Here is a 21,122-nt window from a genome sequence, read left to right on the forward strand (position 1 = left end):
AATTAGAAAGGAGTCTACTATACTTCTGGTTTCCAAATCTTAGTCCTAACATTGCCTTGGGGGCCAACAACAACTTTTTTTATATAGCATCTTTAATGTAGTAAAATGTCCCTAGAGGCTTCATGGTAGCATTATCAAACAAAAGTTGGCACGAAGCCACATATGTTGGGGCAGATGAGGAAAAACTCAGTCAAAGAGGTAGGTATTATGGACTATCTTAAAGGAGGAAGAGAGGTGGAGAGGCTTATGAAGGAAATCTTAGTGCTTTGTGTCTCGGCAGCTGAAGGCGCAGTCGCTAAAGCTGGAGCAATTCACAAATCAGGAATTCTCAAGAGACCAGAATTGGAGGAATGCAGATGGTAATGGTGCGGAAGCTGGAAGAGAAGCCATAGCAAGTGATACTCTGGCTACGACTAGATAGATAAGAATGAAACTAGGTGAGAACAGTCCCACCCAACTGGATGACAGTGGAGGTGCGTTGGAAAAGGATGGCATGGTCAATTGTGCCAGAGTCTGCAGACAGGATGTGGACGGATATTTTAAGTTTTGCACAGTCACATAGGATGTCATTTGCGACTTTGATTAGAGCCATTTTGGTAACGTGACATGGGCGGAAACCTGACTGGAGAGATTCAAGCATGGAGTTCCCAATTGGTTTTACCAGTTGCTGAAAGGAATCAGTTTTACAGAAAGTAAGGGAAAAAAAACAGAGCAAAATAATTACAACGCAAACCAACACTTGAAATGTTCTAAAAATGTAATTGGAGCTTCAGCTGTTGGGTAGAACGGAATTTCCATCTGTAAACATTTTAATTGAGTTTATTGGGAAGCATATCCAATCACGTAAAAGCAAAATTTAGAAACACATCCACTTTGGGTTGTGTAATGAAATTTGGCAGCCTTCCCATTAGGCCTGCATTTTGTTTGTTGGATTGAGGAATAATAACCACCTTGTTTTATCGACTCTTTTGTTTTTGATAAAGGGATCTGGCACCTGAATGAATTGTAGTTTGTGATAGACGGGATGGTCAAATGGGCAGATAAGTGGTAGATGGAATTTAACCCTGAAAAGTGTGAGGTGATGCACTTTGGAAGGAGTAATTTGACAAGGAAGTATTCAATGAACGGCATGACACTAGGAAGTTCTGAGGAACAAAGGGACCTTGGCGTGTGTGTCCATAGATCTCTGAAGGTGGAGAAGCATGTTAGTGAGGTGGTGAAAAAGGCATATGGGACACTTGCCTTTACCAATCGAGGCATAGATTACAAAAGTAAGGAGGTCATGTTGGAGTTATATAGAACATTGGTGAGGCCACAGCTGGAGTACTGCGTGCAGTTCTGGTCGCCACATTATAGAAAGGATGCGATTGCACTGGAGGGGGTGCAGAGGAGATTCACCAGGATGTTGCCTGGGATGAAACATTTAAGTTATGAAGAAAGGTTGGATAGACTTGGGTTGTTTTCGTTGGAGCAGAGAAGACTGAGGGGCGACCTGATCGAGGTGTACAAGATTATGAGGGGCATGGACAGGGTGGATAGGGAGCAGCTGTTTCCCTTGGTTGAAGGGTCAGTCACAAAGGGTCATAAGTTCAAGGTGAGGGGCAGGAGGTTTAGGGGGGGATGTGAGGAAAAACTTTTTTATCCAGAGGGTGGTGACGATCTGGAATATGCTGCCTGGGAGGGTGGTGGAGGCGGGTTGCCTCACATCCTTTAAAAAGTACCTGAATGAGCACTTGGCCCATAGTCTTGAATTTTATGACACCAAGTGCTGGTAAATGGGATTAGGTAGGTAGGTCAGGTGTTTCTCACGTGTCGGTGCAGACTCGATGGGCCAAAGGGCCTCTTCTGCACTGTGTGACTCTGTGATAAGTCAGGCTTAATCTGATACGTACTTCCTTCAAGACTTTTTTTTACCCAGCTCTTTTCTTGACAGATCTACCCCTGCCTTTCTCTCTCCCTGTCCTCACAATTCCAAGCTCTTTCAAAACTTTTCACCTCTTCATAACTATACTGATCCATCTTGGCCAACTTGATGAGACAACATTTTGCCTGAATTAACAGGCACTATTAGTTCACCAAGAAATTCATTCAAGCCCTTAGCCTGGCCAGAGCATTGTATCGATCTCCCTGAACTTGTATTCTACTGTTTTGATTGGGGCTCTGTAGTGGCTGGACAAGTTGAGCTTTGAATCTTTTTTTATTCATTTAAGGGATATGCATGTTGCTGGCAAGACCAGCTTTTATTGCACAGCCTTAAGAAGTTGGTGGTGAGCTGCCTTCTTGAACTGTTGCAATACAGTGCTGTTAAGGGAGGGAATTCCAGGTTTTTTGACCCAGTGATAATGGAGGAACAACAGTATAGTTGAGGAAAGTGCTGTTAAGTGAACATTGGTGAGTTGCTGTTGTGCATCTTGTATATGATACACTCAGAGGTCACTGCACTTGTGGTGGAGAGACTGAATGTTTAAGGTCAAGCATGGGTTGTTGATCAAGCAGGCTGCTTTGTCCTGGATGGTATCGAGCTTCTTGAGTGTTGTTGGAGTTGCACTCATTTTTTAAAAATTTGTTCTTGAGATTTGGGCTTCACTGGCTGGACCAGCATTTATTGTCCATCAGTAACTGCCCTTGAGAAGGTGCTGGGGAGCTGCTTTGTTGACCCGCTGCAGTCCATGCAGTATAGGTACACCTACAGTGCTGTTAGGGTGGGAGTTCCAGGGTTTTGACCCAGCGACAGTGAAGAACGTTGATATAGTTCCAAGTCAGGATGGTGAGTGACTTGGAGGGGAACTTGGTGGTGGTGTTCCCATCTATCTGCTGCCCTTGTCCTTCTAGATGATAGAGGTCGTAGGTTTGAAAGGTGCTGCCTAAGGAACCTTGGTGAATTCCTGCAGCGCATCTTGCAGATGGTACACATGGCAGCTACTGTGCATCAGTGGTGGAGGGATTGAGTGTTTATGGATGTGGTGCCAATCAAGCAGTCTGCTTTGTCCTGGATGGTGTCAAGCTTCTTGAGTGTTGTTGGAGCTGCACTCATCCAGGCAAGTGGGGAGTATTCCATCACACTCCTGACTTGTGCCTTGTAGATGGTGGACAGGCTTTGGGGAGTCAGGAGTTGAGCTACTTGCCACAGGATTCCTAGCCTCTGACTTGTTCTTGTAGCCACAGTATTTATATGGCTAGTCCAGTTTCTGGTCAATGGTAACCCCCAGGATATTGATAATGGACGATTCAGTGATGGTTATGCCATTGAATGTCAAGGGGCGATGGTTAGATTCTCTCTTGTTGGAGATGTTCATTGCCTGACACTTGTGTGGCGCTAATGTTACTTACCACTTGGATATTGTCCAGGTCTTGCTGCATTTGGACATGGACTGCTTCAATATCTGAAGAGTTGCGAACAGTGCTGAACATTGTGCAATCATCAGCGAACATCCCCACTTTTGACCTTGTGCTGGAAGGAAGGTCATTGATGAAGCAGCTAAAGGTGGTTGGCTGAGGACACTACCCTGAGGAACTCCTGCAGTGAAATCCTGGAACTGAGATGATGGACCTGCAACAACCACAACCAGCTTCCTTTGTGCTAGTTATGACTCCACCCAGCGGAGAGTTTTCCCCCTGATTCCCATTGACTCCAGTTTTGCTAGGGCTTCTTGATGCCACACTTGATCAAATGCTGCCTTGATGTTGAGGGCAGTCACTCTCACCTCACTTCTGGAGTTCAGTTCTTTTGTCCATATTTGAACCAAGGCTGTAATGAGGTCAGGAGCTGATTGGCACTGCTGGAACCCAAACCAAGCGTCAGTGAGCAGGTTGTTGCTAAGCAAGTTCCGCTCAATAGCACTGTTGATGTCCCCTTCCATCACTTTACTGATGATCAAGAGTAGACTGATGGTGGTAATAGGTTGGGTTGGATTTGTCCTGCTTTTTGTGTACAGGACATACCTGGGCAATTTTCCATATAGCCGGGTAGATGCCGGTGTTGTAGTTCTACTAGAACAGCTTGGCTAGGGGCGTAGCAAGTTCTGGAGCACAAGCCTTCAGTCCTATTGCTGGAATGTTGTCAGGGCCCATAGCCTTTGCAGTGTCCAGTGCCTTCAGCTGTTTCTTGATATCATGTGGAGTGAATCGAATTGAAAACTGGCATCTGTGATGCTGGGGACCCCCAGAGAATACTCATCCAGGCAAGTGGAAGGTATTCCATCACACTCTTGACTTGTGCCTTGTAGATGGTGGACAAACTCTGGGGAGTCAGGAGGTGTGTCACTTGCTGCGAAGTACCTGATCTCTGACCTAATAAAACCTCAAGGTCACTTGCTAGGAAAATATCTACTAGGTTACTAAAGAGCATCCATTGGAAATGACCCAGGAGGATCTCCCAGTTTTCATATCTAGGCTTATGTTACATTCTTTCAATATAAGTCATTAACATGCTTGGTGTAAATTTATTTGGCTTTGCATTGTTGGCGATGATTCACATCTACTTCTCATCTGTTGTGAATCTTCAAGTGGGAGTACAGTCCAATTTGAGCTCTTGCTTTTATCGCAGTATTTTGCTTTAACCAATTTGAGCATTGTTGGTTGCAAGTTGCATCACAGGTTGTAATTTTCTGATGCAGGGGGTACTGCCCAATACTCCTTCCTGCAATGCTGCTTTTCTGTGACAATCTAAAGACAATTTTTTCAAATTTTCGTGCTTCAGTGTGGAGATTTCAACGCCAAATGCTTCAGTCGTGTGCAGGCCTCCGACAACCACAACCATCTTCCTTTGTGCTAGGTATGACTCCAGTCATTGGAGAGTTTTCCCCTGATTCCCATTGACTCCATCTTTGCTAGGGCTCCTTGATGCCACACTTGGTCAAGGGCAGTCAGTCTCGCCTCACCTCGGGAGTTTAGCTCTTTTGTCCACGTTATAATGAGGTCAGGAGCTGAGTAGCCCTGGCAGAACCCAAACGGTGTCAGTGAGCTGGTTATTGCTAAGTAAGTGCTACTTGATAGCACTGTTGATGACCTGTTCCATCACTTTACAGATGTTTGAGAGTAGACTAGTGGGGCGGTAATTGGCTGGTTTAGATTTGTCCTGCTTTTCGTGTACAGGACCTGGGCCAATTCCCATATAGCCGGGTAGATGCCTGTGTTGTAGCTGTACTTGTAGCTTGGCTAAAGGCACGGCAAGTTCTAAAGCACAAGTCTTTAGTAGTATTGCCAGAATGTTGTCAGAGCCCATAGCTTTTGGAGAATCCAGTGTATTCAGCTGTTTCTTGATATCACGTGGAGTGAATCGAATTGGCTGAAGACTGGCATCTGTGACGCCGGTGACCTCCGAAGGAGGCCGAGATGGATCATCCACTCAGCACTTCTGGCTGAAGATTGTTGCGAATGCTTCAGCCTTGTCTTTTGCACTGAGGTGCTGGGCTCCCCCATCATTGAGGATGGGGATATTTATGGAGCCTCCTGCTTGTTGTTTAATTGTCCACCACCATTCACAAGTGGATGTAACAAGATTGCAGAGCTTAGATCTGATCCGTTGGTTGTGGGATCATTTAGCTCTGCCTTTCGCTTATTGTTTATGCTGTTTGGCATGCAAGTAGTCCTGTGTTATAGCTTCCCCAGGTTGACACCTCATTTTGAGGTATGCCTGGTGCTGCTCCTGGCATGCCCTCCTGCACTCATCATTGAACCAGGGTTGATCCCTTGGCTTGATGGTAATGGAAGAGTGGGGGCTATGCAGGGCCATGAGGTTACAGATTATGTACAAGTGCAATTCTGCTGCTGTTGATGGCCCACAGCGCCTTATGGGTGCCCAGTCTTGAGTTGTGAGTTCTGTTCGAAATCTAACCCATTTAGCACAGTGGTAGTGCCACACAACACGATGGAGAGTATCCTCAATGTGAAGGCAGGATTTTATCTCAACAAGACTGTGCGGTGGTCACTCCCACGGATACTGACAGATGCATCTGTGGCAGGCAGGTTGGTGAGGATGAGGTCAAGTATGTTTTTCCCTCTTGTTGGTTGCCTCACCACCTGCCGCAGACCCAGTCTAGCAGCTATGACATTTAGGACTCGGCCAGCTCGGTCAATAATGGTGCTACCGAGCCACTCTTGGTGATGGATATTGAAGTCCCCCCACCCTGAGTACATTCTGCACCCTTGCCACCCACAGTGCTTCCTCCAAGTGGTGTTCAACATGGAGGACCACTGATTCATCAGCTGAGGGAGGGCGGTACGTGGTAATCAGCAGGAGGTTTCCTTGCCCATGTTTGACCTGATACCATGAGACTTCACGGGGTCTGGAGTCGATGTTGAGGACTCCTAGGGCAACTCCCTCCCGACTGTATACCACTGTACTGCCACCTCTGCTGGGTCTGTCCTGCCAGTGGGACAGGACATACCCAGGGATGGTGATGGTGGAGTCTGGGACATTATCTGTAAGGTATGATTCTGTGAGAATGACTATGTCATAGGCTGATGCTTAACTAGTGTGTGAGACAGCTCTCCCAATTTTGGCACTAACCTCCAGATGTTAGTAAGGAGGACTTTGCAGGGTCGACAGGGCTGGGATTGCTGTTGTTGATGCTGGGTGGTCCACCCAGTTTCATTCCTTTTTTTTGTGACTTTGTAGTGGTTTGATACAAGTGAGTGGCTTACTAGGCCATTTCGGAGAGCATTTAAGAGTCAACCACATTGCTTTGTGGCCTGGGGTCATGTGTAGGCCGATGTACAGCAGATTTCCTTCCCTAAAGAGATTGTTTTTACAACAATCGACAAGGTCATCATTAGGTTTTTAATTCCAGACTTTTATTGAATTTAAATCCCACTCTCTGCCATGGCGGGATTTGAACCCGGCTCCCCAGAGCATTACTCTGGGTCTCTCCCTCGCATGCGCTGCATCTTGCGCTCTCTCTCGCGTGCACGCAGTTTCTCGCGCGCTCTCTCTTGCGGGCGCTGTGCCTCGCGAGTGTGCAGCGTCTCGCGTACCCTTGTGCGTGCTGCATCTCATGCACACTGTGTCTCGCACGCACTCTATCGCGCGGGCTGCGAACTGCGCGCGTTCGCTGCGTTTTGTGCGCTCTTGCATGTGCTGCGTCTCGCACGCTCGTGCGCTCAGTCACGTGTGCACTGCGTCTCATGCATGCTCTCTCGCGCACACTGTCTCGCACTAACTCTCACTCGTGTGCTGCTTCGTGTGTGCTCCCATGCATTGCATCGCACGTGCTCTCTCTGTCTCTGTCTATCTCTCTCTCTCTCTCTGTCTCTCCCTCTCTGTCTCTCCCTCTCTGTCTCTCCCTCTCTGTCTCCCTCTCTGTCTCCCTCTCTGTCTCCCTCTCTGTCTCCCTCTCTGTCTCCCTCTCTGTCTCCCTCACTCTCTCGCTCTTCTCTCGCTCTTCTCTCGCTCTCTCTCTCGCTCTCTCTCTCGCGCTCTCTCTCGCTCTCTCTCTCGCTCTCTCTCTCCCTCTCTGTCGCTCTCTCTCTCGCTCTCTCTCTCTCGCTCTCTCCCCCTCCCTCTCTCTCTCCCTCCCCTCCCTCTCTCGCTCTCTCGCTCTCTCGCTCTCTCGCTCTCTCGCTCTCTCGCTCTCTCGCTCTCTCGCTCTCACGCTCTCACCCTCGCTCTCACTCTCTCCCTCGCTCTCACGCTCTCACGCTCTCACTCTCTCCCTTGCTGTCACGCTCTCACGCTCTCACTCTCTCCCTCGCTCTCACGCTCTCTCTCCCTCGCTCTCACGCTCTCTCTCCCTCGCTCTCACGCTCTCTCTCCCTCGCTCTCACGCTCTCTCCCTCGCTCTCACGCTCTCTCTCCCTCGCTCTCTCTCCTTCGCTCTCTTGCTCTCTCCCTCTCTCCCTCTCTCGCTCTCTCGCTCTCTCTCCCTCACTCTTACGCTCCCTCTCCCTCGCGCTCTCTCTCCCTCACGCTCTCTCTCCCTCGCGCTCTCTCTCCCGCGCGCTCTCTCCCTCGCGCGCTCTCTCCCTCGCGTGCTCTCTCCCTCGCGCTCTCTCCCCCTTGCGCTCTCTCCCCCTCGCGGTCTCTCCCCCTCGCGCTCTCTCCCGCGCGCTCTCTCCCTCGCGCGCTCTCCCTCGCTCGCTCTCCCTCGCTCGCTCGCCCTCGCTCGCTCGCCCTCGCTCGCTCGCCCTCGCTCGCTCGCCCTCGCTCGCTCGCCCTCCCTCGCTCGCCCTCCCTCGCTCGCCCTCCCTCGCTCGCTCTCCCTCGCTCGCTCTCCCTCGCTCGCTCTCCCTCGCTCGCTCTCCCTCGCTCGCTCTCCCTCGCTCGCTCTCCCTCGCTCGCTCTCCCTCGCTCGCTCGCTCTCCCTCGCTCTCCCTCGCTCGCTCTCCCTCGCTCTCCCTCGCTCGCTCGCTCTCCCTCGCTCTCCCTCGCTCGCTCTCCCTCGCTCTCCCTCGCTCGCTCTCCCTCGCTCTCCCTCGCTCGCTCTCCCTCGCTCTCCCTCGCTCGCTCTCCCTCGCTCGCTCGCTCTCCCTCGCTCGCTCGCTCTCCCTCGCTCGCTCGCTCTCCCTCGCTCGCTCGCTCTCCCTCGCTCGCTCGCTCTCGGTCCCTCCCTCAATCCCTCCCTCGATCCCTCTCTGTCTCCCTCATGTATATAGGAAGATATGAATCAGGAGCAGGCCATTCAGCCCCTCAAGTCTACTCCACCATTCAATAGGATCATGGCTGATCTGATTATGACCTCAACTCCACATTCTCCCCACCCCCCCCGTGACCCTTTGACTCGCTTGTTAGTCAAGAATCTATCCGCCTCTGCCTTTAAAATATTCAATGACCCTGCCCCCACCGATCTTTGGGGAAAAGAGTTCCAAAGATTCGTGACCCTCTGAGAGAAAAAATTTCTTCTCACCTTCCTTTATTTTTAAACTATGTTCCCTAGTTCTAGTCCCTCCTACAAGGGGAAACATCCTTTCAGTATCCACCCCATCAAGTCCCCTCAGGATCTTATATGTTTTAATAAGATCACCTCTCATTCTTCTAAACTCCAACCCAGCCTGTCCAACCTTTCCTCGTAAGCTAATCCCCTGCCATCCCATGCATCAGTCAAGTGAATCTTCTCTGAACTGCTTCTAACGCATTTATATCCTTTCTTAAATAAGAACACCAAAACTGTACACAGCGCTCCAGATGCAGTCTCACTAACACCCTGCACAGCAGTAGCAAAACATTCCTATTTTAATGGTCCATTCCCCTTGGAATAAATGGCAACATTCCATTTGCTTTCCTAATCAAAAACAGAAAATGCTGGAAAAACCCAGCAGGTCTAACAGCGTCTGTGGATGAAAAAAAAACAGTGTTAACGTTTCGAGTCCTTATGACTCATCTTCAGAGCTAAAGAGAAATAAAAATGTGATGAAATTTATACTGTTTAAGGGAGGGGTGGAGCAGGTGAAGCGGGATAGACAGCCAGAGGTAGGCGGAGACAAAGGAGAGATTGCCAGAGATGTCATGGACAGAAGGACAAAGGGGTCCAAAGGACAAAGATAATTACTTGCTGTAAATGCGTACAAACATTTTGTGATTTATGCACCAGGACACCCAGAACTTTTTGTACTTCAGAGTTCTGCAACCTCTCTCCATCTAACTAATATGCTGCTTTTCTATTCTTCCTGCCAAAGTGGACAAGTTCTCATTTTCTGACATTTTACTCCATCTGCCAAATTTTTGCCCGCTCACTTAACCTGCCTATATCCCTTTGCAGGCTCCTTTATATCCTCTTCACAACTTATTTTCCTTGCTACCTTTGAGTCATCAGCAAATTTAGCAACCATACATTTGGTCTCTTAATCCAAGTCATTGATATAAATTGTAAATAGTTGGGGTTCGAGCACTGATCCTTGTGACACTCCACTAGGTACAGCGTTCCACCCTAAAAATGATCCATTTATGCCCACTCTCTCTTTCCTGTTAGCTAACCAATCCTCCGTCCGTGCTAATGTGATATCTCCTACATCACAAGCTCTTGTTTTGCCTTGTAACCTTTAATGTGGCATGTTGTTAAATGCCTTTTTGAAATCTAAATACAGCACATCTACAGGTCCCTCTTTATCCACATTGCTTGATTTCCCTGAGCTCCCCTACAGCTCTGAGGCTTTGCTTTTGTTGTAGTGGAAGTTGAGGCCATCAGATGTTGCATTATGGCCACATTTGCAAGTGCTTTTGTGGAGTTGGCCACCACTTCCAGGCTGGAAAGGACTCCAGGCTCTGCATAAAGCCCTATTTAAAGTTGGAGCTGGACTCCTCCATGATCCTGGACAGTGACAACAGCTTGTCTGGCAGGTCTGTCAACACACCGAGCATGGCCATCATCACTTATACTATCCCATTGAATCATCTGATTTTTCTGCAGCACGACTCGTCTGTGACACTGCCCTCCTTGGGGCTGACACAAGCACCAGCCTATCCTTCTGGCTTGGCTGTAGCCTCTTGTGCCCAATGACATGCAGATCTCACTTCTATACAGCCCCCTAAATACGGGCTGTGCCAGTCTCTGAGCTGACCGTTACTACTGTAAGATCAAGTGAAGGTGCTTCTTCACCAAACATCTGCCCTCGTTGGCACTCTCTCCAGTAAGGCTGCAGTACCTGGCCAGGTGGCAGTTCTTGAGCACCTGAAAGGAAAAATGCAGGAAAGAAAGATTGAGATTACAGAATTGGGGGAGTTGGAAACAGGAGGTCCATAGTCACACAATCTGCAGTTGCATCATCCCAGGTAGCAGGTAGGCTGGGACTTAAGATGATGCACAAGATGAGAACATACCTTCTTCTTGAATATTCTTATCCATGCCAGAAATGAATGGCCTCAGTCACTGCCGACCTTATAATGAGGAGCTCTGTCTCCTTCAAAGGGCTCAGGAGATTCAGGTGTGCCTGTCCCCCACCGGTTCTCTGCTGCTCCCTCTTGTTATGTGCAACTTTTTTCCTGCAAGAGGGAGGGAAGGATGTTTGGATGATGTGCTTGCGAGAGGTGGGTTTGAGGCTAGCAACGTTGGTAAGTGTGTGGGCATGAGGTAAAGTGTCCAAATGAGTCCTGATTTATGATGGGTAAGTGATGGGAGATGTGGTGCATTGAGCACTTTGCCTGTTGCAAACGCACATCCCTTCGGCTGCTTGCAGCGGGCAAAGTACTGACCGTACCATAAGACCATAAGACATAGGAGCAGAAATTAGGCCATTTGGCCCATCGAGTCTGCTCCACCATTCAATCATGGCTGATAAGTTTCTCAACCCCATTCCCCACGTAACCTTTGATCCCCTTACCAATCAAGAACCTATCTATCTCGGTCTTAAATACACTCAATGACCTGGCCTCCACAGCCTTCTGTGGCAATGAATTCCATAGATTCACCACTCTCTGGCTAAAGAAGCTTCTCCTCATCTCTGTTCTAAAAGGTCTTCCCTTTACTCTGAGGTTGTGCCCTCTGGTCCTAGTCTCTCCTACTAATGGAAACATCTTCCCCACGTCCACTCTGTCTAGGCCTTTCGGTATTCTGTAAGTTTCAATCAGATCCCCCCTCATCCTTCTAAACTCCATCGAGTATAGACCCAGAGTCCTCAAACGTTCCTCATATGTTAAGCGTTTCATTCCTGGGATCATTCTCGTGAACCTCCTCTGGACCCTCTCCAGGGCCAGCACATCCCAACCAGCCCATGCTTGCAAAACTCAAAACAGTATTAGATGTGGTTCTGTGATTGGACAACACTTGCTAAGCAATCCTGATTGTGTTAAGAAGTACACTGACAACCAATTTAAGATTATCAGTCAGGCTTGCAGTGTGGCTCACTTACACGTGCTAGATGCTACCTGTCCTTTGTAGACAGAAGGAGCATGTCCAAGCATTGTACCTTTTTCAGCTAAGTAGAAGATTGGGGGGCAACCCTTCCCTGGTTCAATGCCTTGAACAATCAGAGTCGACCTCCCTGGTTTGAATTTAAACAAAATTCTTCCCTGGTGCATTCTCCATGGCAATGCCTCCTACCAATCAGAGTCCACTTGCCAACCAATTAATGGTCTCTTCTCATGCAGTATAAAAGCCCACCAGCTTTGAAGATCTCAGCTGGAATAGCATCAGGGCTGCAGGTTTTGTTGTTTCCCCTCAGTTTTGGGCCAAAGGCTGCCACTTTCAAACCTGAAAAGTACCGGTCCAGCTCAAATTACCCTGGAAAGGCAAAAATTTGTTAAGCAAACTATTTCATGCTGCTACTATGCTGTGGTTATGTGGGTACTACTACTGTGCATCAGTGATGGAGGGAGTGAATGTTTGTGGATGTGGTGCCAATCAAGCGGGCGGCTTTGTCCTGGATGGTGTCCAGCTTCTTGAGAGCTCTGGGAGCTGCACTCATTTAGGCAAGTGGGGAGTATTCCATCACAGCCCTGACTTGTGCCTTGTAGATGGTGGACAGGCTTTGGGGAGTCAGGAGGTGAGTTACTTATCGCAGGATTCCTAACCTCTGAACTGCTCTTGTACCCACAGTATTTTTGTGGCTAGTCCAGTTCAGTTTCTGGTCGATGGTAACCCCCCAGGATGTTGATAGTGGGGGATTCAGTGATGGTAATGCCATTTAACATCAAGGGGCTATGGTTGGATTCTCTCTTGGTAGAGATGGTCATTGCCTGACACTTGTGTGGCACAAATCTTAATTGTCACTTGTCAACCCAAGCCTGGATATTGTCCAGGTCTTGCTGCATTTGGACATGGACTGCTTCAGTATCTGAGGAGTCGCGAATGGTGCTGAACATTGTGCAATCATCAGCGAATATCCCCATTTCTGACCTTATGATGGAAGGAAGATCACTGATGAAACAGCTGAAGATGTTTGGGCCTAGGACACTACCCTGAGGAACTCCCGCAGTGATGTCCTGGAACTGAGATGAATGACCTCCAATAACCACAACCATCTTCCTATGTGCTACATATGGCTCCAACCAGCGGAGAGTTTCCCCCCTGATTCCCATTGACTCCAGTTTTGCTAGGGCCTCTTGATGCCACACTCGGTCAAATGCTGCCTTGATGTCAAGGGCAGTCACTCTCACCTCACCTCAACTATATTCAAGAAGGGAGATAAATCATGTTGTGGAAACTATCAAGGTTTGTCCATAGTAGTGAAAATCATGACATGCATTCTCCTGAATCGCCTACTTTCTGCGGCTGAGGAAATCCTTCCGGAGACACAGTGTAGCTTTAGACCTTCTAGAGGAACCTCTGACATGGTCTTTATTGCCAGGCATACCCAAGAAAAATGTTGAGAAACCGCCAGGAACCCTTCATTGCATTGATCGAACTTACCAAAGCGTTTGATTCAGTAAATCATGAGGTTCAGGATTGGGCTCCAAAGATTTGGTTGTCCAAGAAACTTCTTCACAATCTTGCAACTGTTCCACGATGACATGACTGCAACTGTCTTGAGTGGGAGACCTGAAACAGTCACCTTCAAAATCCAGCCAGAGTCAAGCAAGGCTGTGTGATAGCCCCCATACTATTTACAATCTATTTACCTCACAGATCGAACTCCCCTGGGTGCAAATATTAATACGATCTAAATGGAAAACTCTTTAACCTCAGTTGCCTTCATGTCAAAACTAAAGTGACCACTATAAATATACATTCATCTTCAAACTGTAAATCATGTAAGTCATTGCCCACTTTTCACCAGATTAGCAAGACACTCTTGATCTCTTCAGCTGTGCCAGCTTAGTCTCCTACAAACTACGGCAGCAAGTGTTTAACAACAACGGCCTCCGCAAGTTAACAAAAGTCCTCGTGTACAGAGCAGTTGTTGTCACCACACTCCTGTATTGCAGTGAGACCTGGCCTGTGTGTTACTGACACCTAAGAGTGTTAGAGAAATTCCATCAGCAATACATCCACCTCATTCTCCGGTTTCAATGGGAGGACGATTGAACAAATGTTAGTGTCCTTCTTGAAGCCAATTCCACAAACATTCAAGCAAAACTCCTACAAAATCAACTTCAGTGTGTCTGGATGGTTGAAAAGTGCCCCCCCCACCACCCCTGGCCAGGTTGTGGTCTCTCAACTCTCATGGCCAATATGTCAGAGGAGGGTACAGAAAATGCTTCAAAGACACTGAAGCTCTCCTTGAAATGCAGCAGCATTGACATTAATGAATTGGAGGAGCTTAGAACCAATCGTTCAAAATGGTGATAATTTGTCCATCAAGCTGCATCATGCTTTGAGTCCAAATGTTTTAATGATGAGGCAGAGCAACAGCAGAGAAGGAAACTAAAAAGGAAGCAAGTCCTGAATTCTGGATCGCACTACCTCGTGGGATCTCCTGCCCCATGTGCCCAAAGGTCTGTGGGTTGAGAATCAGCCTGTTCAGTCACAGGAAGAGCCATGGCAAAAACGCATGACCCTGAATATATGTCATCCTTGAATTGAGTGAAAGCCCCTGCTGCCATTGACCTCAAATTCTCTTACAACTTCAGGGTTTATATATAAAACCATGGGGGAGTCTGGTGTGACAGTTTGGATGGATCTTCACTCCAAATGTAACATATCTCTAAAGAGTGCTTATTGGTGACACCGGGACAGTAAGTGGAGACCTATTCCATTCTCCGTCTCGTACCATGCTGAAATATTTAACTCCAAAAAAAATTGGCAGGGAGAAAACAGTTATCTCCTGCGTATGATAACTGTCATCGGTTTTGTACCCTGGATCAGTTCTTAAACCATTGAGTACATTTAATTAATTAATTAATTAATTGATTAATGAATTAAATATATATTTATTTTTAGTGATGTGAGGTAAAGCCACGGTTCAAGATAAACGGGGGCGGCCAGAAAATTCACCCCAGAAGTGCCACCAGTAGTTCATGAAAAAATGAAGACAGGGTGACAACTTCAAGAAAGGTTGTCCCCGTTCTATACATCATGGCTTCTCCAGCGTGGGGACGAAGAATTAAAGACGCAGGGAGTGAAGAAGTAACATGCAGTTTTGTAATGACTCGATGGAGTGGACAGGTTTCAACAAGAAACAGACAAACTTTATTACAGAGATAAAAACAAAAAGCTAAAAGCTACTGCGGATGCTGGAAATCCAAAACAAAAACAGAATTACTTGGAAAAACTCAGCAGGTCTGGCAGCATCGGTGGAGAAGAAATCAGTTAACCTTTCGAGTCTTCATGACCCTTCGGCAGAACTGAGTATAGTTAGGAGAAAGATGAAATATAAGCTGGTCTAAGGTGGGGGGTCGGGGGGAGAGAAGTTGAGGGTGGGATGATGTGGAGATAAGCAAGCAGTGATAGGAGCAGATAATCAAAAGATGTCACAGACAAAAGGATCAAAGAGGTGTTGAAGGTGGTGATATTATCTAAGAAAAGTGCTAATTAAGAATGGAAGGCAGAGGATACTCAAGGTACAACTCTAGTAGGGGTGGGGTGGAAAGACTAACAAAGTTTTAGTTTTAGATTTAAAAATAATGGAAATAGGTGGGAAAAGAAGAATCTATATAAATTATTGAAAAAAAAGGGAGGGGGGAGAAACGGGGTGGGGATGGGGGGAGGGGGAGTTTAAGATCTAAAGTTGTTGAATTCAATATTCAGCCCGGAAGGCTGTAAAGTGCCTAGTCGGAAGATTATTACAGAGAGCTTCTCCGGTGCTATATTCTCGATCAGGATCCTTGTCAGGAGTTCCACCACCCCACCCCAGATTGTCTGTGCTTAGGGATCATTGGTCAGAGCCTCCCAGAACATCAGGTAACCCCTGATAGACAGCAGGAGAGGCTATACTTTCAGTTGCTACAAGTTCAATTGGAGAAGCAGTGAGCGAAAGTGGGAGACAGAATCTGTGAGAAGCTACTGCTCCAATCACAAATCCTGTCTCTTCCATGCTCCTGCTCCAGTTCCTTCAGTGTCAGGTTCCCTCCCTCCCACTCTTGCTGCTCCTCCAGAGACAGACCCTGTGATTGGAGGAGCAGTAACAGCAGGATGTGGGGAACCTGTCATTGGAGGGAAGGGAGCAATTATCTTAGATGATGACCCGTTCGACTCGAACAGTCCACGTTCTCCGGGCCCCTGATGACCGATTTGAGTTGACCTTTGACATACTCCTTTTGACCGGGTGGAGGTCTTGGGGATAAAGAACAGAAAAGAACGAGGATGGAGGCGACTGGAAACCCAGAAGGGCGGTCAGGAGCATGTCCAGAGGACGTTCTGTACTGAGGACAGGGACCGGTAGAGAAAAGATAAAAGATCCACCGCGTTTTAATGTTGTGTGGTAGTGGTGTGGCAGTGACTGGGGCGGGGGGCGGTGAGCGGGGGTGGGAGCGTTGGCAATGAGAAGAGAACCACGGAGATTAATTTTGTCTTTTACTAACTTACCTAAACTGCTTTTGTCTGTCTGGTTTCTGTTTCATTGCTTCAAATAATTGGAATTTTTGATGAATCTGATATTAGTTTATTATTGTAAATTGGGCGATGAACAAAGACTTGTTAGATGGTGGGGCAAGCAATCTTAGCTCATAGGTGGTGACATCTTGCTTCCTTTTACTGAAGCATGATGTACATAATCAAACAAGGTCATATTCTCCTTGTTAGTACATGTAGTACAGGATGAAGTCCATACTAACTGCATGAAGAGCTGAAATTGAAATGCTGAAAGCACTTTGGTCATTTTATACAAATGCATTGGTTCACAATCTTGACAGTAATAAAAAGCAAACAAAGGGAAAATCAACATTAGCTTAAAAGTATTTGTTATGTTTGGTTATAATGGAAACTATCATTTCAATCAAAAATCCATATGTACTTTCTGTTCTGCTTTGTTTGAATCTCTTGCACAAGCCATGTGTTGCCAAATAAAGGCTTTACTTTGCAAAAAGAGTTTTTAATCTAGCATTGACAAATGATTGGCATACTATTTTGATTTGATTAATCCTTGTTATGAGATTGGATGAGCTGCTATGTATTATAGAGCTGCCTTTGTTTAGTACTTATCTTGTCTAAATGGGAAACCCTGAAAAAAAAAATTCAACACACACACAGTTACGACATGACTGCATCGCCTGATAAAGGAGTTAGTGAGAATGAAAAAGTAGCCTCTGATCAGACACGATCTTACTGAATGGCAGAAGGGCCAAGTTGCCTATTCCAGCTCCTGTTTCTTTATGTTCTTATATTCTCACTCATTAAAATGTGATTGGCATCGACAGCTAGTCAACAGAATTTGTTTTTAACTATAAAATCTTACTCTCTCTTTGTGGGGTTTTGCACCAGCTTCTTTTTAATATAAGGCAGCCAGTGTACATTGAGATAAACAGGGCCCTGTGTATTCATATATGGAGCTTCCAGTACATGCAAATTGCGTCACACTGTGTGCTCGACAGACAATCTTCAGATCATTGTCAGTGTAATTTTTTAGCACACTGAGGATTATTTAGTAAATGCTGTCCAATCACGGAAACATATCTACTGTTGGCACTGTTTTGAGTTTTGCAAACATGGACTGTACCTTATCCATTGAGAACAACAGGAGGGACATGCTGTTTGATAGGATTTGCCAGTCTCTGGGATGTACGACCTACATTCCTAGCATCGCACTGGTACTGAAATTCATTACTCATTTATGTGTTAGTGGTGAACACCATTCATGTTGCTACTGCTGAGTGGCAGCATGAAACAGCTCGCTTCACCTGTCGCTCAGATTTTTGAGATACCTTGCCCTTCCGGGGTAACCTGAGGCACACTGGGCACTTCTCAGGGCCGAAAGTGATGGACCTATCTTCTCATACGGTATAAATTTGTTGTTTTCCCTTACATTAGTATTCTTGCAAATTGTCCTGGTGAGTGCAAGGTGAAAAGCTTCAACAAAATGTGTCCTCTTTCCAGAAATTAACAGATTAGCTAACTCCAGTGAGCAGTTAAGGAAACCACTTGCAGCTTGTCAGAGGAGTTAACCACTTTGTTGTTTTTCACAAAAACTAGGTTCATGCATTTACTGATCTGTGTACTTAGTAGAATGGTATAATAGATATAAATAGAAACTTGAGCTAACAAGCCTGCTGCTCCTGCAGACCTCTCTGCTCTATTGTCAATCCTTCCCCTGCATTTAACCTTCTGAGTGAAAGCTAAATGAAGGGACTTATCAAATATTCACCAACCACAACTACTTGACCTACCAGACAGCCTTCTGCCCTGTTTCAGCGTTACTGAGCAAGTGACCGTCACTCTATAGCAACACCCCCATAAATCCTTAGCCATATATTTATTCAATCCTAAAAATGTTTCTCTCAAGAAAGACTTGATAGTGGGGGAAACCTGTCAGTGCAGAACTGCTCTTCCTGTCAGCTATTCATGGAGCAACATCTGTTTCTGTAACCACTGACGTGTGATGGTCCAGAGCCTGTAACACAGAGGGAGAGCTAATTTGGGGGAAGAATTATAATTTCAACCCTTTCAATTGTTTTGATTTTTAAAAATGCTGTTCCTTGTAAATTTGAATTGCTCATTTCAGTCATTTTTTCTTCAACTCATGGTATTTACATTTCTTTCTACTTCTAGAGTACAGACATAACCAGCGCCATTGGATATGATAATCTGATCCAGCACATGAACGATGGGCGAAAAACATGTAAAGAGTTAGAAGAATTTATTAAACAGAGGTATGAGAATTTTATTGCGATTTATAACTTTTCTTTAGTTCTACAGCCTGGCCAAGGATCTTCAAGAACACTTGATGGTGTGGTGGGTGAAGGGTACACGGGACAGTAAGAGTCTGGGTAGGATTGTGAACCATCCTCTGCTGTGGGAATGGCTATGCAAAGATTTATTGACCTGTTCCCGACTGATTCCAGCCTACCGCCATCTTAAACAGGTGCCCATCTGACTCAGCTCTGATCCTCATGAATATATGCAAATCAGGGGGAAAACTCTGTGGTTGTTGGAGTCATGCCTAGCACAAAGGAAGATGGTTGTGGTTGTTGGAGGTCAGTCGTCTCAGCTCCAGGACATCACTGCAGGAGTTCCTCAGGGTTATGTCCTAGGCCCAACCATCTTCAGCTGCTTCATCAATGACCTTCCTTCCATCATAAGGTCAGAAGTGGGGATGTTTACTGATGATTGCACAATTTCAGCATCACTTCTGACTCCTCAGATACTGAAGCAGTCCTTGTCCAAATGCACCAAATGGACAATATCCATACTTGGGCTGACAAGTGGCAAGTAACATTTGCGCCACACAAGTGCCAGACAATGACCACCTGCAACAAGAGAGAATCTAACCATCTTCCCTTGACATTCAATGACATTACCATCACTGAATCCCCTACTATCAACATCCTGGGGGGTTACCATTGACCAGCAATTGAACTGGGCTAGCCATATAAATACTGTGGCTACAAGAGCAGGTCAGAGGCTAGGAATCCTGCAGCAAGTAACTCACTTCCTGACTCCCCAAAGCCTGCCCACCATCAACAAGGCACAAGTCAAGAGCATGATGGAATACTCTCCACCTGCCTGGATGAGTGCAGCTCCCACAACGCTCAAGAAGCTTGATACCGTCCAGGACAAAAGACTCTGCTCGATTGGCACCCACATCCCGTAAATAAATAAATGCAAAATGACATTGATATGGTTCCATAATACTTTGATGGCAGGCAGTGTGCTTAGCAAAATCTAGCAGGGAAGAAATCCTCTTCCTCAGCACTGCAGCTTAGATAAGTTTTGTGATAAGTCACTAGAGTGGGATTCGGACCCCTAACCTTCCATCTCAGAGGTGAGTGTTGCTACTGAGCTGACACTGACATCTTAGAAACTAATTTCACTTCAGCATAGAAAGCTAAGAGAACATTTACTGGAGGTTTTTAAATCTATGAAGGGTCTTTCTTTATTCTTTCCTGGGATGTAGGTGCTGCTGGCAATTTCAGCATCTGTTGCCCATCCCTAACTGCCCTTGAATTGAGTGGCTTTTTAGGCCATTTCAGAGGGCATTTAAGAGTCAAGCACATTGCAGTGGATCTGGAGTCACATGTAGGCCAGACCAGGTAAAGATGGCAGATTTCCCACCCTAAAGGATGTGAGTGAACCAGATGGGTTTCTATGACAATTGATGATAGTTGTCACAGTCACCGTTACTGAGACTAGTGTTTTTATATTTCAGATTTATTACTTGAATTTAAGTTCACCAGCTGCCACGATGGGATTTGAACCCATGTTCCCAGAGCATTAGTCTGGGCCTCTGGATGTCCAGTGACATTGTCACTACACCACCATTTCCCTGTCTTGATGGATTACATAAGGAAAAACTATTCACTGGGCAGGGGAGCCAGTAATGTAGCATCACTAATTTAAAATCGTCACTCAAACTGAGGAAACCTCATGCAGAGAGGTGTCAGATTGTGGAAAGCTTTGTCACTGCACTTCAAAAGTATTTAATTGAGAAGCACTTTAGGATGTCCTGAGATAACGAAAAGTCTTGAGGTACCGAAGGATGCTGACGGTGGTGGGGGGGGGGGGGGGTGGGGGGGGTGTGGGGGGGGGTGGTGTGTGGGGGGGGGGGGGGGGGGGGGGGGGGTGGGGGGGTGAGTGAGACCATTGTATTGTTTAAAGGAGACACAGTTAAATATTTGAAGCTGAGGAAATTGTGCGGTCGACTTAGAGACAGCAGTGCAGGAGAGTGTTGGTCTAGAATTACTCGCGGGAAGACCCAACACAGACTCATAGAGCACAATGGCCCCTTCTGTCCTGTAAATGTCTATGATACTATGGGTTTTTTTATTCATTCACGGGATGTGGGCTTCGCTTGCTGGGCCAGCATTTATTGCCCATCCCTAGTTGCCCTTGAGAAGGTGGTGGTGAGCTGCCTTCTTGAAACGCTGCAGTCCATGCGGTGTAGGTACACCCACAGTGCTGTTAGGAAGGGTGTTCCAGGATTTTGAAGGAACGGCGATATATTTCCAAGTCAGGATGGTGAGTTACTTGGAAGGAAACATCCAGGTGGTGGTGTTCCCATTTATCTGCTGCCCTTGTCCTTCAAGGCAGTAATAGTCGTTGGTTTGGAAGGTACTGTCTAAGGAGCCTTGGTGGATTCCTGCAGTGTATCTTGTAGATGGTACACACTGCTGCTACTGTGCATTGGTGGTGGAGAGAGTGAATTTTTGTGGATGTGGTGCC

General features: G+C 46.7%; 1 protein-coding gene across 1 annotated transcript in view; it reads left to right on the forward strand.

Annotated features, from left to right (window-relative positions):
* The window catches only part of pstpip2 (proline-serine-threonine phosphatase interacting protein 2), a 137,685-nt gene that overhangs the window by 16,245 nt on the left and 100,318 nt on the right, over positions 1–21,122 (forward strand). Inside the window, exon 2 of the mRNA XM_078553198.1 lies at positions 18,513–18,613. Coding sequence (XP_078409324.1) covers positions 18,513–18,613 — 101 coding nt within the window. The remainder of the gene's footprint in view (positions 1–18,512; positions 18,614–21,122) is intronic.

The sequence above is a fragment of the Cetorhinus maximus genome, chromosome 1 (genome assembly GCF_964194155.1).
Source record: "Cetorhinus maximus chromosome 1, sCetMax3.hap1.1, whole genome shotgun sequence".
Taxonomy (NCBI): Eukaryota; Metazoa; Chordata; class Chondrichthyes; order Lamniformes; family Cetorhinidae; genus Cetorhinus; species Cetorhinus maximus.